The 25,152-nt window shown below is 45.8% G+C and overlaps 1 protein-coding gene across 1 annotated transcript in view; it reads right to left on the minus strand.

The window, feature by feature from the left end:
* Positions 1-25,152, minus strand: part of LOC144827301 (chloride channel protein C-like) — a 602,170-nt gene that overhangs the window by 478,659 nt on the left and 98,359 nt on the right. The window contains exons 5-7 of the mRNA XM_078685669.1: positions 24,548-24,640; positions 23,710-23,953; positions 18,879-19,073 (exon numbers count right to left, since the gene is read on the minus strand). Of these exons, the coding sequence (XP_078541795.1) occupies positions 18,879-19,073; positions 23,710-23,953; positions 24,548-24,640 (532 nt within the window). The remainder of the gene's footprint in view (positions 1-18,878; positions 19,074-23,709; positions 23,954-24,547; positions 24,641-25,152) is intronic.

Genomic DNA, 25,152 nt, shown 5'->3' on the forward strand with positions numbered 1-25,152 from the left:
ATAGTTTTTGAGTGAGAATTGGGGAAGAGAGGTGGAGAGGTTAGCTGTCTCACCCTATAGGAGAGACAAAAAGTCTTTAAAGTACGAACAGATCTACTTGGCCAGTTTAAAGGTTAATGAATATGTTGTCAAACATTTTGTTTTTCAAACCCTGAAATTTTGCACAATTAATCTCTGTAAAGAGTTTCCTATTGCACTGCACCACCTGTCACTCAGCATTTAGACAAACGAGTCTGTGCACTCCCCTCATCAGGTCAGGTGTATGCTTACTACTTCCTTGCAATAGCCTAAACCTTGATTTGGTGCCCCTGATGGCTACTGGAAACTAGTAAGCTCTGTGCGCGTCCTGAACAGGAGTTGTTGCCCAGGTACCGCCTAGTCCTGTTGAGGAAATTACCAAGTGTGCAAGGGGGTTGCTCACCTACCAGAGTTACTAGTTTCTGCTCCCGCTCAGTAGCGCTCCCAATGAGCAGCTGCAGATAGAGGCTGCCCAGCAGCAAGTACCAGACAGACCAGAGCCCAGCCCAGAGTGCCCTCCATGCTGCAGCAGTGCACCGTGTCTGAGAAGCAAGGTACACATGACACAACAGAGGAGTGCAGGGCTATTCTATGAGCTCAAAGAGGGCACAAGGAAGTGGGCCGAGGAGGCTAATGTGACTGGCTGTGCTTCAGATCGTTGCTGCAGGACAGCGTTACAGCCTACGGCCTGTGCTGGCACTGTAATGTAATACTGTCCCATCTGGGCGAAGCCATGTCCATTGCGCAGCCATGACAGAGCACACAACAGGAGAATGAGCTGAGGGTTATCACGGACAACGGGAGGGGTTGGAAGTGGGAAATTTACAGCAAGAACAGCATGAAGAGGGGAGTGAGGGGCTAAACTTAACACAGACAAAGTGGCACAATGGTGAAACATGAAAGCGGGTGAGCCCACTCCAAAAGCACACACGCTATCCCCTTAGAAGAAAAAAAATGAAACATGAAGCACACCATCCGTGAAGCGGATGCTGTGCTGATAAAACAAAAGCCACAAAGTTTGTTTACACACCAAAACACATGCTACTGGTTGGATAATGCAAATGCCCTCCGAACCATGAAGAGCATTGTCTGTGAAGCGGTGCAATGCTGATACATGAGCGGAGGCAAAAAAAGTTAAAAAAAATAATGCACACCAAGGAACATAAATAAAAAATAGAGTAATATCACATGTAACAGGGTCCAAAACACCAAAAGGCAGAACTAATTAAGCATATGCACCAAACAAAAGCAGGCATTTACAAAGGATATTAACAGGAATGAATGGAAAAGAAGCCCACATTGTTGTAGCAATTACCCACCTGAACATGGGTAGACAGGCTATTCACCTCAAACGTTAGAAGCCAGCTCCCAGGCTTAAAGTGAGAAAAGGCCCGATGTACTACAATTCCCAGCAGGCAGCGGGGCGAGTTCGAGGGATGCAGAGGGCAGGTCATTTATAAGCACCTCCTTCGTCTTAGGCCGGTGCTTGACAACCATTTTGGATTGCTAGTCATGGCGGATAGTAATCCCGCCGGATCCCAGCGTGAAGCACATTAAGTGTTTCCCGAATCTACCAAGAACCATTTTCTTCAGCCTGCCGTGCCCGTGTTTCGGATTGTCTCTGAGGATTTTGCGTACAGGTAACTATGGGAAGAAGCGGGCGCTTCATTCCCATGCCTCCCCGTTTCTCTGTTAACTGCTTATCGGAGCCGCCTGTCTCGTGAAAAGAAAAGCAGGTGCGTTTTCTTTTCCTTCAGCGGCTCACGTTCCCTTTACTCCATTCCACCCTGCACGAACAGAAGAAACACCGGAGCGTGTTCCCGCTGCTCCGAAGAAAACATTTGGCTTTACTTTTGTTGTTTTGTGCCTCGTCTGCCTCTCCCTGCCTGTTTGTGCTACAGTAGTGGGCAGAACCATATTCCTGCTTGCATTACCGGCTGGTGGTGCACAGTGCTTTTGTAAAAATTTTATTAGTCTTTATTGCTTTGACAAACAGACATCCCATTTACTAGCACAGGAGAGAATTGTGAAGCTACGTATTCAGTGGCAGGAATCTCCTGGTGACTTATTACTATTTATGTTGTTTTCTGTCAGACCAAAAAAGGAGGTGGTGTGGCACACCGTTTTTGAGAAAGTTCAGAATAGGTAATCCTAGGATATATAGGTATAACGTTCGTGGGCGCCGCAGGAGTATCCCTTCCGGCAGATAAGGGACTTGGAAGTAAAGACTAATACTGAGAGAGTGTGGGGAGTTCCCACACTAGATCCAGCGGTGCTCCTACGTGGGTGTTAACCTCAAAAAGGTTGCGTAATTGGTTCAAGTTCATCAAACCAGAAATGGTAGTTCAAGAACAATTTTATTCCAAAATCATATATTCAGGACATATAGACTTGAGTGTTGTTCAATGGATGATTCATCACAATGATAGTCAACGAAATATTGATCAAATCCCAATGCATTTCGGGACGAGGTCCCTTCATCAGGGGATAAGGTAATCTGTAAGGGAACCAAACAATGTTTCGGGGGGGGGGGAAACCTCTGGAGAATGTCAAATGACATATACAAGCCTGAAAGGTACGTGTAAACTAAACAAGAAACAAGAGTAAAATCGGATGCCAGGAGGGACGTGAAATTAAAGGGGAGTCAGAGTGAACATGTGATCAGAGGGGAATAGTGTGGTTTAAAAGTAACCAAGTTACAAGCGAAACCCAAATGAGGTCAAAAGAGAATAGCGTGTAGAGTGATAAACATAAGAAAGACAGGCGATTATGAAGGCTGCATATCATGAAACAGCACCCGTTTCGTGCGCATTATAGTCTAACCAGAAGTGAGTCACGCGAAATTAAAGAAAGTTAGCCACACCCAAACAGTGAAGTGACCGCGCTCACACAGCGGGTTCTCAGCTGGGAAACGAGCGTGTAGCGGAAACGGATGTTTAGACTCGAGCCATCCGAAGGGTCTTAATGAAAGGATTGAATACAGTTGTTACCTGTAACTTATGCTTTCGCTCTATTATACCTTTTGTAACCTGCAACTTACGCCTTTGATCTATCATACTTTCTCATTATATCCTCCTTCACCTTTTCATATTTTCCTTTTCTGTTCTTTTCCTTGGAACCCATTTTTCCTTTGAATTCTCATTCTCACCTCTATTTCCCCAATCTTCATATTTGCCTGTTTAATTTTTTATTTAGGTTTTACTTCAGACTATGTGTACATACATTACTCCTCTTTCCCATCTCAAAATGGCCGACCCGTTTTTTCCTCCTATTTCACCTTCGTCCTGTGTTTTATTTCTCACTTCACTCGTTATTGCACATTTTTATTTTCAAAACTCTTTGATAAGCCGTCACTCTAATTAATTTTTATTGATCATTTTCCCTTTCTAAATAATCCTCTCTTCTACCGAGGCGGTCCGTTACAGTCCGCTTTCTATTTTGTGTCATTGTGTTTCTTGTAAACATCCGTTTCCGCTACACGCTCGTTTCCCAGCTGAGAACCCGCTGTGTGAGCGCGGTCACTTCACTGTTTGGGTATGGCTAACTTTCTTTAATTTCGCGTGACTCACTTCTGGTTAGACTATAATGCGCACGAAACGGGTGCTGTTTCATGATATGCAGCCTTCATAATCGCCTGTCTTTCTTATGTTTATCACTCTACACGCTATTCTCTTTTTTTTTTTTTTTTTTTTTGGTTCAACTGCTTTTATTAATGTTGACTTCAATACACTGTTTCGCACGCCTACAACCCGGAGGCCGGCGGCTACCATGCAGTCAGCAGTGAGTACGTAATTATCCAGACACAGCCTTAAACCGGCATCCCTGAGGCTCGGTGGCGATAGGATGAAGATAGGAGAGGAGCAAGTATCAACCTGTGCCATCGGAGAAGTAGCGCATTTAGGATGTCGTGCAGTGGAACAAAGTGGGTATCGTAACGAACCAAACTTCTAAACTTCCCCTCCCCCCTCCCCCACCCACTCCTACCCTAGAAACAAGAAACCTTGGTCAGTGAGTTAGATCTCCTTCAGCACAGTGTCGGCGCCACGAGCGCAGTGTCAATGAACAACGCTGTCTGACATTCCCATCCTTCAGGGATCTTAGTCTATGTCTTCCTGCCCATCCCGCGTGGCCAGGGGGGGTTCACAGATATTACCTCTAAATTCATTCCAGCAGGACCATATATCGTTCCATTTGCGGGGGCAACCTCTTGTCACATAGACTGTCTTTTCTTGCAGCATGCACCAGTCCATGTCGCTCTGCCACTCTCTCAGTGTCGGGGAATGAGGGGCTCCCCAGAGTCGCGCTATGTTTCTCTTTGCCACCATCTGACCAAGTGTTACCCAGACCCTCCCCTTGGATGTCAGGTCCGTGGGTTCCCATATATTTAGGAGGCATCGCTTGGCCTCGGGGCGAAGGTCCACCTCCATAACCTCCCGCATGCAGTGGATCACTTTCCTCCAGTATCGTTGCACCTTGGGACACTCCCATAGTATGTGGAAAAAGGTGCCATCCCCCCCACAACCCCTTCTGCAGAGACCTTCACCACCCTTCCCCATCGCCACCAGCCTAGTGCAGGAAATGTAGACTCTATGAAGGATTTTTAGTTGGACTAGCCTTAGTCGGGCCGAAATCGCTACTTCCCTAGGTGAGGCTAGCGCGTGAGACCACTCCTCCTCATCTATCTCAAGCCCATCAGTGACCCATTTGTCTCTAAGAGGAAGTAAGGAGTCAGGGGGGTTATTAATTAGTTTACGATATGTGAGGGAGATGGCGTGTTCTGGAAGGTGCCCGTCGAGTAGTCTGTCCTCCAGCGGAGAGGCTAGGGGCAGGGTGGTGTCTGGTGGGATATTCGCTTGCAGTGAATGCCTGACCTGTATGTATCGGAAGTACTCCGTGCGCGCCATGTCGTATGTGTCCCGTTGGTGTGCAAACGTATGGACGCCCTTCGGTCCCCATAGGTCTCTAATGTGTGAAATCCCTATCAGGTCCCAGCCGCGGAACCCTTTGGTGCGTCCCAGCGTGCCCAGCTTTTCAGAGGCCCACAGAGGCGTGGACATGGTGAGGACATTGGACCATCCCAGCTTCTTGTGAGCTATATGCCAAATTTGAACTGAGTGCTGGGTCGGTCCGGTAAGTCGGTACCTCCCCGGCCTGGAGTAGAGCGCGGCCTCGTAGTTTCCCCCAGGGAGCTGCCACCTGTCCATCCCGTATCCAGGGTCGCCCCCATCACAGTATGTCCCTTGGTTGATGGCGGCAAGGTGTGCTGCCCAATAGTATTTACGGATGTCAGGGAGGGCGATCCCACCATCGTACCACCCCAGTGTGAGTTTGTGCAGTCCGATCCTGGGCGCACCCGCCCACAGTAGTTCACGTTGCGCCCCTTCCACCGCTACAAAGTACGCATTGGGCACTCTGTCCGGGTAGTTCTGTAGCGCGTAGAGGAACCTAGGCAGCGCCACCATCTTAAACAGGGCCGCCCGGCCCAACAATGACAATGGAAGACTCTGCCAGGATTTCGCCTCTCGCTGAAGCCGTCTGAGGGGAGGGAGTAGATTGCGCTCATATAGCAACGTCTTGTCAGTGGAGACGAAGACTCCCAGATAGGTGAAGCCGTCCGTCGCCACTTGCAAGGGACAGGTGGCCGGCAGTTTTGGGGGGTCCCCGCGTAGCACATACAGATGTGATTTATTCCAATTGATTCTAAACCCTGAATTTCGGCCGAAGCTGGTGAGGATGTCAAGCACCGCCAGGATGGACCTACGCGGTCTGGTCAGGTATAGGAGGATGTCGTCGGCGTAGAGGGAAATCTTGTCTTCCCATTCTTCCGTCCATGCTATACCTCTAAGGTATACATCCTGCCTTATCCAGGCCGCGAGAGGCTCGAGCGAGAGCGCAAACAGGAGAGGAGAGAGAGGGCACCCCTGCCGGGTCCCCCTTTCGAGGGTGAAGACCGCCGACGCCTTTCCGTTCACTACCACCTGGGCCAAAGGTTCGGTGTAGAGGAGGCGCACCCACGATATAAAGTTCGGTCCGAATCCCAGTTTGCGCAGCACTGCGAGCATGTATGGCCATTCAAGGGTGTCGAATGCCATGGTGGCGTCGAGGGAGACCACCACCGCGTCTTCCTGCAGTTTATGTCTCTGACCGAGCACCCCGTGCAGGCGGCGGATGTTGAGTGCCGTATTACGGCGGGGCATGAACTCCGACTGGTCCGGGTGAACCAGAGTAGCCAGGACCGGCTGGAGTCTATTTGCGAGCGCTTTGGCAAGGATCTTTGGCTCAGCGTTGATCAACGAGATCGGCCTGTAGGAGGCACACTGGTCCCTAGGTTTCCCTTCCTTAGGGATCGCCACAATAGTGGCCAGCCGCTGATCTTTGGGCAGGATGCCCCTCTCTCGACTTTCGTCGAACATGGGCTTAAGGCGCTTACTGAGGGCGTCCGGTTGCAATTTGTAGAGCTCAATCGGAAGGCCGTTCGGCCCCAAGGCCTTGCCTGGACGTAGGTCTACTATTGCGCGCTGCAGTTCCGAGGGAGCGAGCGGGCTCTCAAGGGCTTCTCTTTCCGTCTCCGACAAGCAAGGCAGTTGGATGTCCGCCAAGAGGGCCAAAGAGTCCTCTTCCGGGCGGTCCGATACCCGGCTATACACTTGCCGGTAGTGCCGAGCAAATTCCGCCACTATCTCCCGGGGTTCCGTTACCGTCGCCCCTCCGGTCGTTAGGATTTCGGGGACCACCCTGGTAGCCTGTTGCTTCTTTTCCAGCCACGCTATCAGTTTCCCAGCCTTATCGCCTTGGTCGTATATCCTGCCCATCGTGTGTCTGGCTGCCCTTTGAGCGTCTTGTGTGACTAGCTCCTTGTATTCAGCCGTCTTAAGCCGTAGCCTATGGTGCACAGCAGGCGCTCTAGTCGTACTCGCCTCTTGTTCCAGGGCCGCCAGGTCCGCTTCTACTGCAGTGACCTGGCGCTCTTTCTCCCTTCGTTTCCCAGCTATGTGTGACAGAGCCTCCCCCCTGAGCACAGTTTTGAAGGCCTCCCAGAGGATGACCGGGGAGTCCACTGACCCCTCATTACCGTCGAAATACTGGGTAATCGCTTTCGTGAGCGCCTTCTTAGTCTCCTCCGATTGAAGGTGCCATGCGCTGATGGGCGCCACACATCCCTCCCGTCGAGACCCAAATGTAAAGTGTGCAAGCACTGGTGAATGGTCAGATATGCCGCGTGGAAGGTGCGTCGTGTCGTGTACCGTCATGTCTTGGGTAAGTAGGGTGAGGATGTGGTCCAGTCTGGAGAAAGTGCCGTGGGGACCGGAGAAAAAGGTATATTGTTTGTCTGTCGGGTGCAGCAACCGCCAGGCATCTGTAAGCCCGAAAGCTTCCAGGAAGGAGGATAGCCATTGCTGCCCTTGTGGTGTGTCTCTGGGAGGGTGCCTGTCCAAAGTGCCCGCTATAACAGCATTGTAGTCCCCCCCCAGCACGAGTCGACCATGGGGAAGAGAGAGGAGCAATTTGCCCAGATCCGCGTATGATGAGGATTGGAGGCCTGGTGGGATATATACCGATAGCAGGTTGAGGTGCTGTCCTTCCCATCTGCCGGACAGTACCGCGAAGCGGCCTTGCGGGTCCGTCTCAGTGTTGGTGATGTGGATTGGAAGTGACCGGCGTATCAAAATCCCCACCCCCCTGGAACCTGACGTGAAGCCCGCATGCACTACAAGGGTGTACCCCAACCTGTTGAGGGCCTGACATGTGTTCCCCAGGAGGTGAGTTTCCTGCAGTAGTACTGCGTCAGGTTGGTGTCTTCTAATGAACTGGAGGACTATGGTGCGTTTGAGTTTATCCCCAAGCCCATTCACGTTCCAGCTCAGGATCTTGAGGCTTTTCTCCCAGCGTCTAGCCATAACCGTGACTGTGTGAGGTAAACTGTGGCCGCCTTACGGCGCTCAGGCCAAGTCTGACAAGGAGAACTACACATGACCAGAAAACACTCCCCCCCCCCCAATTGCCTCCCCAACGGTAATTTGTAAAGCAAACAGAACAATCGTGTGCGGAACAGTGTTGCACAATCCCTTTCTCAGTCCGTAGAACCCCCCCCCCACAATGAACTAGCCCCCCACCCTGCCCCCTGCTCCGTAGGCTTCAAACTACCCACAACCCCAATTAGCAGAGCGCCTGTCGTCCCCATCCCACCCCGGAGAGAGTAAACCACTTCCCCCCCGAGGAACTCTGGTAGTAGGCGCGTGTGCTAGTCCCAACTCCAGCCGCCCTTCCCGTGTCCCCGACACAGAAGTCCCAGTAGTTTACGGAGATGCGGCGTTTAGCCCAGTAATACAATAGTCATGGGTAAGTGTGCCCGCATCCCAAAGCAGTGTAGGAGTCTTACCGCTGTGGATGCCAGCGCAGTCACGGCCAAGCGGCTGGTAGATACTGTTCGACGCCTCACCGTGCTGCGTTGTCATGAGGGGAATCCCAGCGAGGACTGTTGGATCTGGAGCGCCACGACCTTTGGCTCTGTTCGCCCCCTGCAGCTCCCCCATCCGCCGACCCGGGGGAGGGGGCCCCCGGTTCCCTCCAGGCGTCTCGATTCTGCGTTGTCCGTGCCTCCGACGCCTGCCCGTCGAGCCATTCCTGGACCGTCTCCGGCGAGGTGAAGAAGTGGGATTTCCCACCAAATATGATCTTGAGCTTAGCAGGAAAGAACATCATGTATTTGATACCTCGCTCTCTGAGTGCCGCCTTCACCCCCATGAAAGAGCGACGCTCCTGCTGAACCTGCAAGGTGAAGTCAGGGAAGAATCTGATGGTGGTCCCCTCATACTGCAGGTCCCCTTGCTGTCTGGCTGCCTGGAGGATGGCATCCCTGTCGCGGAAGTTCAGTATTTTTGCGATAATCGTACGCGGCGGGGCGCCAAGTTTGGGCTTGGGGAGCAGGGCTCGGTGGGCCCTCTCGATGGTGAAAAACTTGGAGAGCCGCTTCGGCCGAAGATGGTTCAGGATGAGGTCCTCCAAGAACAGCTCCGTGCTTTGCTTCTCCGAATCCTCCGGCACACCTACGACGCGAATGTTACTGCGCCTGGCCCTCCCTTCCTGGTCCTCGAGTCTCTGGGCCATTAGCCGGTGTCGGTGGACGAGTTCATTTACCCGGCCTTCCAGTTGCTTCGAAGAGGCCTGGAGCGTCGCTATGTCAGTTTCGTTGGCCTTGGACCTTTCAGTGGTCTTGCCCAGGTCAGTACGCAGCAGATTGACTTCAATTGTGACTTTGTCCATCTTGGATTCCAGGGTGGTGCCGAGCGTCTGTATTGCGGCCATGATGGACGTCAGTGAGGGTTCGGTGGCGTCCGAGGTGCTTCCACCCTTTGCTCCCGATTGCGCGGGTCCTGTGGCCACCGCGTACTTGTCCAGTTTATTCGTTTGGGTCGGGACCACCGCTCTGGGCCTCATGGCGGATCCGGGCTTCTTCTCCCGTGGCCAACAGTGGGCGGCAGCCACCTGTGTTTCGGGCAGGCGTGTATTGATTATGCAGTCTGGCTTACACACCGGAGAATCCACAGCTCCGGCCTGTCGTAGCCGTCCGGCCCACCTGAACCCTCCGGCGATTGAGTCCGGCCGCTCCGGCAGGCTGTGTCGCGTATGCAGTCCAGGAGAGTGCTGGGGACTGTAGTTCTCCGCGTCAGACTGCCCGGCTGGGCCCTGCGAGATCACCCCCGGAGCGGCCTGGGGGCGATCGTCTCCCCAACTGATGGTGGCACTGTATGTGGATTCCCGGCCGTGGGGTGGGTCGGTGGGCTCCCCTTCGCACCGGCCGCCGCTGCGGCCCCTACCGGATCACCCGCGCTCTCACCTCCGGAGTGTGCCTGATGGTCGGTGACACTCAGCAGCGGGAAGCGCCGCAGCCCCAGGCCGTCACAGCGTCTGCGTCGGGCCCTCCGCTTCTCCACAGTGCAGGTGCGTGCCACGCTCGTCCAGGCGGTGTGTAGCTCGGGGCCACCCCCCCTCCGGAACAGCGGAGATGAGGTCCGATTCCGGCCTTCGCTGTGCAGGCCGCAAGCCGGGGCCTCGATTTTGGGCCGATCCGGGCTCAGGCTCCAGCCGCCACCGCGAGCCTGCCCGCCAAACGAACGCTGCGGCGATTCGCCTCCGCAGGGAGCGCGGTCGCCGTTCAAGAGGCGGAGCAGCCGCGGAACTGTTCTGGGGGCCGGTGCGCTATGCTGAGGGCGCTCCGGCCAGGATATCAAGGCGGATATCGTCGGGGACAGCAGTCGTCCCGGCGGAGCTCCGGAGGTAGGCGGCCATCTTCGTTGGCGCCTGGCCACGCCCTCACGCTATTCTCTTTTGACCTCATTTGGGTTTCGCTTGTAACTTGGTTACTTTTAAACCACACTATTCCCCTCTGATCACATGTTCACTCTGACTCCCCTTTAATTTCACGTCCCTCCTGGCATCCGATTTTACTCTTGTTTCTTGTTTAGTTTACACGTACCTTTCAGGCTTGTATATGTCATTTGACATTCTCCAGAGGTTTCCCCCCCCCCCTGAAACATTGTTTGGTTCCCTTACAGATTACCTTATCCCCTGATGAAGGGACCTCGTCCCGAAATGCATTGAGATTTGATCAATATTTCGTTGACTATCATTGTGATGAATCATCCATTGAACAACACTCAAGTCTATATGTCCTGAATATATGATTTTGGAATAAAATTGTTCTTGAACTACCATTTCTGGTTTGATGAACTTGAACCAATTACGCAACCTTTTTGAGGTTAACACCCACGTAGGAGCACCGCTGGATCTAGTGTGGGAACTCCCCACACTCTCTCAGTATTAGTCTTTACTTCCAAGTCCCTTATCTGCCGGAAGGGATACTCCTGCGGCGCCCAGGAACGTTATACCTATATATCCTAGGATTACCTATTCTGAACTTTCTCAAAAACGGTGTGCCACACCACCTCCTTTTTTGTTCTCAATTTTCTGGCTACCCAGTGTGAGCACCCTATCAAGATGTCCTATGAAGAAATTTCAAGTATCACGGCCAACCGTGCCGACATTTTTGGTTTTGATCCAGATGAAACTCAACGGATCTATTCACTTGTTAAGGAGGTGGATCCAACCTCTACAAGCACTTTTTCGAACCCGAGTATGCTAAGGCAACTGTTATATACTTCCAAAAGAATAATTAATCAGCGTTTACATGCTGGAACACTGATTAGATACCACAAGGATCAACGCATCCCTAGAGGCTTACGAATTGCCCTAAAGCCGACTCTCTGCAGGAACAACCCAAAGTTCACGGAACGCTGGTACGCCATTCTGAATCGTTGTTCCTTGGATCTCATTCTCTTAATCGTGGAGGAATTGTCTAAAGTGATCAACGATCTTGAAAAAGAGATTAACCAAATCCATCAGAATATAGATAAAAACATGAACAAAGTGGATTTAGACAAAGCCCTGGAGGACATCAACATCCAGTTGGACAAGTACACCAAAGAAATTAACGACAGAAAAATCCGTAAATACAAAAGAGACACTATGGATTATAAATTAGGTGAGGTCTACAGTTGGGCGGAGGTCTACGCCCAACGGAGACAACAACGACCATTCTCAAACCCGTCATTTGATGAAGTCACTTCATCAGACGGATCAACGGCTCCAAAACTCGGTCAATCTCAGAGCAGACCCCAAAGAATGATCCCTCAGGAAACTGGGGCCACAGGCATCTCTCCAAACATTCCTACCACTTCTGGTGTTCCTTTTTTAGAGAAAGGTTCAACCGTCACCGTAGAACCAGGAGGGGCAGAAACCGCAGCCACAGCAGCAACAACACCAATAGCCTACGCAACAAGGAGCAAAACAACTTAGTCATTAACATATCTCAAAGTCCATTATCCACCAACCAAATAAGAGTATTACAAAAAGGGATGTCGTTTGTCCCCACATACCACACCAATGAACTGGAAATAGAAATTTGTTTCTTCAAATTTATGCGTAATCTACGCTTACGCCATTTCTTCAGCAATGTGAACCCTCCGACTGGACCACCAGTCCAGCACGCTTGTAAAGATCTAAGAAGCAAAAGTTCTTTCATGGCTCCAGTAAGCCATAAGATTCTAGACTCATACGAGACCATAACTCTCAACGCACTAAAAGAAAGTTTCAAAAAACCTTCGCCGAAGATCTGCAACTTTAATGTGAGTGACTATCGAGCTCTCAGAGAGATTACTGACAACAATGAAATCACCTGCTGTAAAGCGGATAAAGGTGGAGCCGTAGTGGTTCTTGATCGGAAATTCTATCACTCCAGCGTTACCCTTCATGTGAATGACAAGAACCTTTACATGCAAATGAATTCTGACCCCACTGAAGCATTCTCTAAAATTTTGGGAACAATCCTAGAAAAAGCGTTTGAAATGGGGACTATCTCCCAAAAAGATTTGAAGTATCTGATACATCCTCACCCAAAGTGTCCCAGCATACATATGCTGCCTAAAATTCACAAAAACTTACAGCAACCTCCTTTTAGACCGATAGTGTCCACCAGGAATTCCATTCATGAACCTACTGGTAAGTTTGTTGACCTGTACCTTCAGCCCATTGTGAGGGGCATGTCCACATATATACGGGACTCTACTGATTTCTTAAACCAACTGAAGAAAGTGACTCTACATTCCAATACTCAATACACTCTGGTTACCATCGACGTATGTGCGTTATACACATCTATACCGCATAACAGAGGGATTGAAGCTCTGGAATCTTTTTTACTTTCCAACCCCATGAATGATGATTTGAAAGTATTACTGCTAGAACTCATGCAGTTCATGCTGTATCACAGCTACTTCACTTGGAACAACAAATTCTATCTACAATTAGTGGGTACCTCAATGGGGAATTGTGCTGCCCCCAGCTACGCGAATTTGTTTATGCACCGGCTGGAGACTGATAACATTTTGGAAAACACCCAGTGGCGAGATAGAATTGTAACATACTGGAGATATATCGATGATATTTTTCTGATTTGGGCAGGACCCTTTGAACAAATATCCGAGTTCATCTCACACATCAATCAAGCTGATGATCATATCCAATTCACCTACAACACTGATTCCAAGTGCTTACCTTTCTTGGACATTTTAGTCACTCTTGACAATGACAGCATAAGCACTTCGTTGTTCACAAAACCACAGACCGCAACAATGCTCTTTGGTACACTAGTTGTCATCCGACCCCCCTGAAAAAACATTTGCCTTTCTCGCAGCTCTTGAGGGCCAAAAGAATCTGTTCAGAGTCGGATGAATATCAACTAACTGAAAAGAAAATCCTACAAAAATACAGAGAGAGAAAATACCCAGAATTGACTCTACAGGCTGCTAGTGATCGCATCAAGTCCGAGAACAGAAATGATCTTTTAATTGCCAACACGAGCAAAAAACCACTGAAAAGCCTGTGTTCGTTTCCAAATACTCCTCCAGAAGCCCTGCAATAAAAAAGATCATTCTAAGCAATTGGCAAATGGTACAATCTGAACCCGATTTTCAAGGTCTGTTCAATAGTACTCCATTATTCGCATACCAAAGAGCAAAAAATCTCAAAAACATGTTGGAAATAAAACCCAAACCACCCAACGCTATCTTCCATGGTACTATACCCTGCCACAATTGCAGCCATTGCAATAACATCATCAAAGGAAGTGTCATCAACCATCCGTCTTCTGGTAAATCCATCAAATTAAAGACCAATGCCACCTGCGACTCTATGAACTTGGTATATTTACTCAAGTGCCCTTGTGGCTTACCGTACGTTGGCAAAACCGAAAGGAAACTCAAAGTTCGTTTAACTGAACATAAGAGCACCATCAGGAACAAGAACTTGAAATCTCCCCTAGCTGCTCATTTCATTTCATCTCAACATAACATCAGCCAGCTGAGGTTCCTTGTTCTGGAAGTTGTCCCTACGAGATCCGGCGTTGATAACCGGAAAATACTTCTCCAAAGAGAACTTTTTTGGATCAAATTTTTAGACTCGAGCCATCCGAAGGGTCTTAATGAAAGGATTGAATACAGTTGTTACCTGTAACTTATGCTTTCGCTCTATTATACCTTTTGTAACCTGCAACTTACGCCTTTGATCTATCATACTTTCTCATTATATCCTCCTTCACCTTTTCATATTTTCCCTTTCTGTTCTTTTCCTTGGAACCCATTTTTCCTTTGAATTCTCATTCTCACCTCTATTTCCCCAATCTTCATATTTGCCTGTTTAATTTTTTATTTAGGTTTTACTTCAGACTATGTGTACATACATTACTCCTCTTTCCCATCTCAAAATGGCCGACCCGTTTTTTCCTCCTATTTCACCTTCGTCCTGTGTTTTATTTCTCACTTCACTCGTTATTGCACATTTTTATTTTCAAAACTCTTTGATAAGCCGTCACTCTAATTAATTTTTATTGATCATTTGCCCTTTCTAAATAATCCTCACTCTTCTACCGAGGCGGTCCGTTACAGTCCGCTTTCTATTTTGTGTCATTGTGTTTCTTGTAAACATCCGTTTCCGCTACACGCTCGTTTCCCAGCTGAGAACCCGCTGTGTGAGCGCGGTCACATCACTGTTTGGGTATGGCTAACTTTCTTTAATTTCGCGTGACTCACTTCTGGTTAGACTATAATGCGCACGAAACGGGTGCTGTTTCATGATATGCAGCCTTCATAATTGCCTGTCTTTCTTATGTTTATCACTCTACATGCTATTCTCTTTTGACCTCATTTGGGTTTCGCTTGTAACTTGGTTACTTTTAAACCACACTATTCCCCTCTGATCACATGTTCACTCTGACTCCCCTTTAATTTCACGTCCCTCCTGGCATCCGATTTTACTCTTGTTTCTTGTTTAGTTTACACGTACCTTTCAGGCTTGTATATGTCATTTGACATTCTCCAGAGGTTTCCCCCCCCCCCCCCCCTCCCCTGAAACATTGTTTGGTTCCCTTACAGATTACCTTATCCCCTGATGAAGGGACCTCGTCCCGAAATGCATTGGGATTTGATCAATATTTCGTTGACTATCATTGTGATGAATCATCCATTGAACAACACTCAAGTCTATATGTCCTGAATATATGATTTTGGAATAAAATTGTTCTTGAACTACCATTTCTGGTTTGATGAACTTGAACCAATTACGCAACCTTTTTGAGGTTAACACCCACGTAGGAGCACCGCTGGATCTAGTGTGGGAACTCCCCACACTCTCTCAGTATTAGTTTTCTGTCAGACCTCATGATTTATATTCACCGCTCTGGATTTATTACATGTGGTGAATTGTTTATGTATCCTAGCTGCTGAGCTTCTGGTGAGTGGGTAAAAAAGTCTTTAGTTTAATATCATACATCAGAGCAAGCTCCCATACATCTGTTGTGTTTTCTTCTCCTGACCTGCAGGGTCGCTTCCATACTGATGCCTTACAATCTCCTAGACTAGACCCTGAAGAGACCAGAGCGCTAGCACCAAGTTTGTTATTTTATCCCTTTCCCTTTTCCCCGGGGCTCGATTCCACAGAGCAGGATTCCCGTTCCTCTGTTGGGGGTTGCGTTCAAGGGAATTAGGGGGAATAATCAACTACCATTGTCTCTGCTGGTGACAAGAGAAAGGTTAGTGGCGTTGTTTACATTCTAGTGCTGCTAACAACCTGACAATTGTAGATACAGCATGTCCCGAAAGACACAGCGCAAGTGCTGCCTAGGCGAGACCTGAAAGGCAGAGAAGAGTTCACTCATCATGCTGATGCGCAGCAACACCAAAGCCACCTTTTACACTGTGGGCCACATTATTCCACTGTGCCTTTTACAATGTGTAACATTGTCTGACCAAGCAGTGAAGTGATTTAGTTCCTTCCAGGAACAACACAGACAAAAAGTCAGACTCAGCAACCTTCAATAACGCAAAGGGGAAAAAAACAAAGAAGTTAAATTAAGTGAGATACTGGACCTAGGCTAAGATATTATTACTAGGCCAGCTCCATCTCCTCAAACCCCTCACCCAACTCTTCCAATGTGTCTTAGCCCCTAAAAAAGTCAAGTCCACCTTCCACCAACAGTAGCTGCTTTTTTAAGTACTATTCTGCATTTCCACAGAACACCACTACATAGTAGTAGGTGCCTTTGTCAACTGTAGCCTACACTGTGGCAACACATATATGTGGGCCCAGAACAAGAGAAGCCAGGCACTTCTCAGACAACAACTCCTACCAAATGCATCCTTCATTCCCAATCCATGATCTCCATGGCAAAAATGAAAACCCATCTCCTCAACCAACCATGTACCAACTCGGGGAAAAGTACAACATGGTAATACCACAGGGCAAGGCCTAGTAATCTAGAAGTGGGGTCAGACAGGACTTTAATTCCAGTGGGGATTTACAGAAACATGGAGGGGGAAGACAAAAAAGAAAGCAATCAGCGAGGAAGAAGAGAGAGAGGAGAAAAGGAAAGAGAGAATGGATCGATGGATGGAAAGAGAGAATGCTCAAGGATGTGAAGCGAGAAGGCCAAGCATATGAAAAGAAATACCTGCAGAAAAGTTACCCCATCCACAATCAAAAATATTCTGATTAGCACCTTGAAACATGCTGAAGTCATAAATATACTATCTCACTAAAAGCGTCTAGAAGCAAGTCAGTTACACAATGTGTACAGAAATAGAAACATTCCAAATTTTAAAAAAATGATTTATGCACCTTTTCTTTTTCAGGTGTAAAGTATGCAAGGCAGATGTTTCATACATGACTGGGCGTTAATATGCCAGAGTGGTGTTTAATAAATATATCTTTTGTCACCATTCACAAACTGTGCTTGTCGGAATAATAGAGTCTAAAAATTAGAACGAAAATGTATTAACATGGTATACTAAATGTGCTTTAAAAGTGCTATAAAAGTGTAAAACTTAACGTTAAACTGCACGCATTTAAAATGTGCTATTCGTAGTAGGCAGTCAATTTTATTTATGTAGGCCATGGAAAGGCCATGGAACACGCTTTTCCTAGCTAGAAGGAAACTCGATATTGCTGAATTGTGCACAACGTGATTTAGAAGCTTGACCCAAGAACGACATGCTTAGAGATGTTGCCATAACGCAGAATCTTTGGGTTTAACAAAATGTATTAGTTTATTAAGCAACATTATATTCCTGAATGGCATGAGTTTCCTATTTTCTTATGTTTTGTATAACGTTTAGATGGAATCATTTGTGCATTTAAACAATAATGATTGATTCATAGCTTAAAAGAATGTATTACCTAACAGTCATTTTTGTATTTTAGTTAGTATTTCATTGTTCTCACAGTGAAATATTCAGAGATATAGAAGGTCAGTTGATGCCTAAAGCCTGTGGGAACTAGCTTGATGTTTCCGGAATCTAATATGCAAGACTGTGGCTAACCATACGGTAAAACATTTAATGAAATATCTATTTCCATGGAAACGGAGGAGCTGAACCTGCTTACGGAAGAACTTTGTCTCATGATTGGCTTGTGGAAGAAGAACTCTGCTACAATGTTTTTAACATGTTTTCTCGACTTTTATATTTGTGCATGATCCTATGTGGTTAGAGTGGAATCTGGCTTTTCCCTTTCCCCTGGTCGAACTCTTGATGGTTGTGGCTACTGCTGCTGCTGTTCCCTTAAACTCTCTTTGCTATTTGATTTAACAGCTTGCCACTGCAACTGTATGCTGACTTGTTTGGATTTATCAAGACTCGGCTGAGTCTTATGAACTACTCTTTATGGGTGTTCGGCTACTTTAATTCAACTTATGCTCCTTTGATTTCACTCTTCCATTGAATTCTAACTCTTTATGGGTTCTTAGAATCTAAAGCACTGAACCTGATTTATAAAATAGGGAACTTATTTCTTTATGGAACACTCTCAATGCAATCTTATTATTTGATGCTTTGTTCTAACCATTTTCTTTAATGAGAATTTCTGTAAACGTATTTGATTGATGGACTAACTTAATAAAGACCAAAAATAAAGATCTTCACTAATCTCTCAATGAGAAATAAATTTTCAAAAACAACAATACAATTCTCATTATTGACTGAACTTAAACCGTTAATGAAATTTAACTTTGAGATGTATAACTTGCTCCTTGACTCCTAATACACATTTCCAAGGTCCATCACTGAGAAAGATGTAGCACGGAAGAGAGGGCTTAACTCTAACAGATGACAACATTTTGGGGCCGGTTGGCTCTATGAACACTATGCACTTGAAAATATTTGTGAATTAACAAAAATGAGCAACTGCCTATAATCGCCTCAATTTAGCAACAGCATTATCAATAATGATGGAAGTGTTTCTCGATTAGGAAATACTTTAAAAAACATTGTAATTCTTGTTTTGTTAATACATTCACTGTTGGATATGCTGCTTTGTGTCTATAAACCTCAATGGCATTGCCTGTCCTTGAGCAATCATTGGAATCTCCCATTTTGCCAGGGGTTTTAAATATTCTACCCTTTTTCTTGTTCACTTGCTGTATAAGAGTGCATATCTTGAAAACATGCATTGTGAAATATGCATGTACATAACATACTGCATTCCATTTGTGAATCAAGTGCATCTTGCTTATGTACAATGTAATTATGTTTACTGGTGAAAATCTGTGTGGATACAACTTTGTGACTCAGGCTCTGAATGTCTACATATATTTTTACTTTGATGGCAGAAAAGCCACACTATAGCAAGTCCGTCTACCTATCGACCCTTTCTTTGACAAAGGAAAATTATACGTGGACACTGCCTTTGGCCATGGTACAATGTCGGGAATGGACTCATTCTAGTGTAGGTGAAATCAGCCCATTACTACTTACCACAATCAACAACGCTTCACACAATTTACTCGCTTTCTTTAAGATTTCGCTTTGAATCATGTTAAAAAGCCTCATGCGTGATTTGTTTATATGTATGTTGATGTATACAAAGAGAGCTCCCAGGAGGCCCCCTAGAGTTCCAATGATGATGGTAGGGATGAAGGCCAGAACGCTCATGTCCAGTAAAGTCTTTATCTGCATGGAGAAGTGAAACAATAAAAAAAATCAATGTCTGAGGCTTCCTGAGTTAGAAACTTTGATTAAACATCCATGGCAAAGATATAATACATAGAAGTCTGCAATAAATACATATAATGTATCTATATATGTATGTATGTGGTATTCGTTTAGCAGATATCCAGCCGATAGACTACATTTTCTAACAAGAGTATGGAAGTTATATCATTAATCATGTGTAATAAAATAATAATGTAGCTAGTCTACTGTAATGACTTATAACAACTGAGTTGCAATGTCACAATGTCTGTTGCAGAGCCACCAGTCAGTGTAAAATACAGTACGCAGTTCAGAATTACGACTGCTATTTTAATAATGAAAGGGAGAAATAACATTTAAGTTATTCTAGACTATGTTCCTTGAAGTAAACAGGCATTAGCAGAAAAGAGACATTTATGGTGGTATGTTTATTTTAGAGAGCATTACATGAAAACTGAAGTCTCCCAGTATCTTACCACACATTATGAACTACAATCTTAGTTTGGAAGTATCTCATATTAAACTACTACTTCTAATATGTTTTTGCATCAAATTACTAGCTGCCTATTTCTGTATTTAATTTTGAACTTCAGAGTCTGTTTTTATTCTATACATCTGCAATCATGTGATGTATTTCATTGGAGAAGGCAAGAGACCACGTATTTAATTTTTTTGGGCGAAGGACAATGGTTCGACCTGGTATTGTAAGGAATAATATGCCCTTTTCTGTATCTTTCAAGGATACTGGCCTACAGTTCTTTACTAACAGGTTACCATTCCCTTTGTTCAATTTAAAAAAAGGAAATCTAACACAAACTAAACATCACTGTTCATGGGGCGTATAGTGGGAACATTGAATCAATTGGTTATTGTTGGCGCCAAAGCTCTGTGCAAATAGCATTAAGGCCAGAAGCTTGGAGATTTTTTGTGCTTGACGGACAGCATGTTTCAATAGCTGTTTTAGTGCATGTTATTAATCACAGCAGTGGCTCCTCCACTATGGCGAAGGTATGTGGCCCCCTTCCTGTCAGCAGCTACAATAATTGAAAAATTAAAATGATAATAAACCAGGTTAGTTATAATTATTTTTTTCTCTCCCGGGCGAGTCTTGGGGTTAGGGCCATTGCGGGGGCAGTCCTGGAGGGGGAGTGGTGGGCACTGTTGTCATTACGCATGTGGGCCAAGCTGACATGTGCACTAAAGCTATCTCCAACCCAAGCTGCGTTGCCGGGTTGGAGACAGAAGGCACAGGCTTCCAGTCTCTCTGGGAGTGACAATCGTTGGCACTCAGGCCAATCCTGACGCTGCTCCCATGCTGCCAGCAGCATGAAAGCAGCATCAGGATTGGCCGCAGGCTATTCTGGGAGCCTGTGCTGATGAGGACTGAAGAGCGGCGATGCTGCAGGTAAGTTATTTCTGATTTGTTTTTGTTGTTTTATTCAGCTAGATGCATAAAACAAAAATCCGCTCGCAAAGAGGCAGATTCTCAGAATCTGCCCCTTTGCGACCAGTATTTTTGCATTTGGGATGCATCATCCCAAATGCAAAAATCGCAAATTGAGAAATCGCTAAATTGCGATTATTTGCATTTAAGGAATCTCAAATTGAGATTCCTTAAATGCAATGCATGAAAGTTTTAAAAATAGTGAATTCGCTAATTGGGCACGCAAATTACCATGAAGTACAACTTCATGGTAATTTGCAAAAACTTTGAAAAATGCACTAAAGTGCATTTTTCAAACTTTCAAGTTGCGCACACACATGCCCTAAGGGCATGTGTGTGCGCAACATATGTGCACAAATCAATTTCAGGGACTCAACAGGGTGTCCTTTGGACACCCCTGCACCCTTGAAATTGCAATCTCAATTTGCGATTCGATAATTGCGATTCGCAAATTGAGATTGTCTTCCCATTCATTCCTATGGGTCTCTAGGCCCATAGGAATGAATGAATGAATGAATGAAATTGGATTTATAAAGCGCATGGCTGCCCGTAAGCGTCCCAGCGCTACCATGCGAAAATAAGAAACTCTATGGGGGGCAAGGGAATTTAAGAGGTTTTGGGAAAAAGGAGAAATTTGAGACATTTACGAAATTTGCTAAGGGACGGTTCAGTGCGAATGTGTCTGGGGAGGGCGTTCCAGGTCTTTGCTGCATTTACCGAGAAGCGCCGGCCTCCCGAGCGGGCCTTCCTAATTCTGGGGACTATGACCAGGTTTTCAAGGTCCGATCTCAAGGCCCGTGAGGGTCTGTACGGGCGTATCAGGCTACTTAGGGCCTGGGGTCCTTTGCCTTGAAGGGCTTTGTGGACAATGCATGATGATTTAAAGGAGATGCGCTCGCGCACTGGGAGCCAGTGCAAGGTTTTCAACAACGGTTTTGCTGATGCTCTTCTTGGGGCACCCAGGAGCATCCTGGCAGCAGCGTTTTGTACTCGTTGTAGGGTGTTGATAGTGGCTTCCGGGGCTGCCAGGAGCAGAGCATTACTAAAATCCAATCTAGGCAGGATCAATCCCTGAATTAGTAATTTTCTAGATTGGAAGGGTAGCAGTGGGAGGACTTTCCGCACAGTTCGGAGCAGGCCGAAACATGTGCCTGCCACTTTCTGGGCATGTGCCCTGAAGGTTAGTTCCGGCTCGAACCATACCCCCAGGCTCTTGATTTTGTCTTTTGGTGAGGGCACCTCTCCCATACAGGGGGGCCAAGATGTATTGGGTAGAGAGGAGAGTTGGTGACCCAGAATTAAAATCTCGGTTTTTGCTCCGTTTAATTTGAGCTTGGAGTTAGACATCCAGAGGAAAATTTCCGAGAGGCAGGCCGAGAGGTTGTCTGAGCATCCCGAATTTTGCGTCAGCGAGACGACTAGTTGGGTGTCATCTGCGTAGGTGACGCATTTAATCCCGAATGAATGGGGAGGTATTCCTTAATTGCAACTCGCAATTTGTGTGTCGCAATTAAGGAATTCTAAGAAATCGCTATTTTTTTTGTGATTTCTTGATGCATTCCATTTTGCTATTCCTTAATAGTGAATTGGTATTTTTCGCTATTAAGGAATCGCAGCATGGGTTGTTGATGCATCTGGGGGATTGTCATAGTTCATCACCCCTCCCCCTGCCCCAGCCGCTACTGAATAATCCCTGTTTTGAAAGGCTGCAAACTTGAAGTTTAAACAAACATTGCTTACAAAAATGTACATATTTTGGTACAAGGGTCAAAGATCAAATTTTGCATCTTTAAGGGGACCGAAGGCGTGAGACCGAAGCTGTGGGACTTCAATTCTAATATCCATTGGATTCCAGTACCCAGAGTTTTGTTTACCGTTTGCCTTGCCAGGTTTTTCAGAATAGGTGCTTTCTATCCTAACTGTCCGATTTAATATGAAAATTCACAAATATATACAAATTATATATAATCATACATACTTCTTTAAAAATCCCAAATGAGTGGCCCAATAGGAAACACATCTTTTAGATAGAAAGCGTGATCAGATAAACAGCCTTGATCAAATATATATTTTGATATAATAGTGGTGACATTTTACTAGAGCAACAAGTATTTTAAAAATATATCTAAAGTTCATTGATCTTAAGTTGTAAGATTTTGGTGACAAATGTATTCCTCTAAATTACACAAGTAATATTCGTTTGAAAATGTTTTTACTTTTTGAAAGAATTGAAATAATTATGTATGCTTGCCTGTTTCAAAACAAATAGTATAATTCAGGAGAAGTCATGTACGAAAAATTAGAACATTGTTTTTGAAGTAGAACTCTAGCAATTTTCTGTGCAATACATAATAATAGAATTCTTGACTATTTACAACAGACTGTTCAGGCATTCTGGGCATTTTATGTGGGCAATTCAGGATTATGTAGTTATTCTGTAGGAATGCTAAGAATATGCCTAAAATACAAACAAAAATGTGAAATACCACGAATCTCTGCATTTTTTATGGAATGCAAGGAAAGTACATGAATAAAAAGAGAGTGTGTGCATTTTATTAAGTTTTCTTACTGATCTGTGTCAACGCTCACCTTCATGGTTGTTGGCCATGAAGCACACATTAAAACACTGGTGCATATGTGGATACAATCAGCTTATTATACGATAGATTTCCAGTAGACATGGAATTCGGATGATATTGTTATTGTGAAATCGATTCAGCAGTCCTAGGGCTCCACTCACCAGCATTTTTTGCTTTTGGTTGTTGATAGGGAGCAATGAGTCAGTACTCCACCTCCCCAAACAGGACTCCTTTATTCTAGTGCCTGGAGCAGTGGTGTAGCTAGACCTTTGGCCGCCCGTGGCAGTCCCCGCATGTAAGAGCGGAGGGGAGTTGGTGGCCATTCCTGCGTTTGCCGCCCTGCGACAGCCACAGGTAAGAGCTGAGGAGTAGGGGAGGCCGTCGCTTCCAAAACTCGTGCTTCCCAGGGCAGACTGCCACCCCCCTTGCTACGCCAGTGACCAGGAGGGCAGTGTAACTGTCATTCCCCAGTTAGTGATGTCACTCCTGCAGAAGCAACTCCGGAGATCACTATCTCCACAAAAGGCACGTCCAGCTGCTGGAACAGAATATATATTTTAAAGAAGTTGCATGAAATGGAGCTTGTACTTACCCAAAACAAGATTCTGTTTTCTGCTTTGAAAAATCCAAAATGGCCTCTGTAGACAAAGCCAGAGAAGGAGGAGGACAGTAAATCAGTGGTGAAAGCCGCCATCAAGCAGCAGAAAAAGGTCTGCCAGGCCAGTTTGAAGTCCCAGAAAGAGGCCACTTCTTCCATTGTAAACAAGAGTCCACCAACAGGCGCCCGAAATACAGATGCAATTCCTGCTCCTGCACCGGCTGTAACAAATTTCCTCCTAACAGGCACAAAAAATAACAGTAGGTATTTTTAATTGCAAGTCCATGTATCGGAACAGGCGTTTTAAATATTAATAAAAATAAAAGAGACACAACTAAATTTAAGTAAAAGAGTCATATTATAATTACATCTTTGTATAGCTAAAGAGACGGGGAATGTCCAACAAAACTACTACATAGATAAAATCTGTATGTTTTTAAAATATATACTTAGACCTTAGATATACACAGAAATATGCAATGTGATGCTTTAAAGAGGAATTGTTAAACTGTGCAATGACAATGGGGCCCTCATTACGAGTGGGTCGTAATAATTCCCGTTACTTCCCTGCCCTGGAATTAGCATTACTGCGGGTTCAGGAAATTCCAGGAGTGGGAAAATAATGGTAATTCTGAGTTTTGGGGGAATAATATTGAGAAATCGGGTTTATTGTACTGATCACAGCATGTTTAGTTGGTATTCTGCCCAGAGATATTGCCTGCTTGTAGTAGGCAGAATCTGAGAAGAAGTACCATGGAGCTGTGGCCACTTCCAATGAAGGCACCAGTGGTAGAGGTGATTGTTGATGGTTTGTTCGGTCCATGGTACTCACTTATCAGCTGAGTTACGAAACCTTGTGAAGAAAGGCAGACGGAAACCAAGGGTATCGGATTTGAACTGACTCAATCCACATCCTATTATTGCTCTGAAAAGAAATATGAATGGTATCTCAGTTAAACTTGTTTAATACCTTGCAAAAGGAATATGTATCATATCATGTGGCAAAACTAAAAAGAGATCATTTAAATATATTAGATAAGAGAAAGGAGATAGACCTAACACAGTATTCAATAAATTGAAAAATCAAAATTACAACATTCTGCAGAGAACAAGAAAATAAAACAATCATTTACAAATGCAATAGACTTCACCCTGTCTAGACCTCTGCCCTAAGCTTAGGCAATGACAATGTTGTCTGTCTTGAGTTTTGGAGAGGTTAGCTACGCATTGCATATTACCCTACCCATTAACTATGTTCAATTCCACTGGTTTGTGTCTTCCCAGAACGTGTCTAAAGTTTAATGTATCCATATGGTTAACATTTGTGCCTTGACACCATCCATCATACCATGGCTGGTCACAGTACATCAGGAATTACAATAACCACCATTGTGCCAGTGCCAGCATTTTGCGAGGGATTACCACCCCTGTGCAAAG

Source organism: Lissotriton helveticus, chromosome 4_1 (assembly GCF_964261635.1).
Source record: "Lissotriton helveticus chromosome 4_1, aLisHel1.1, whole genome shotgun sequence".
Lineage (NCBI taxonomy): Eukaryota > Metazoa > Chordata > Amphibia > Caudata > Salamandridae > Lissotriton > Lissotriton helveticus.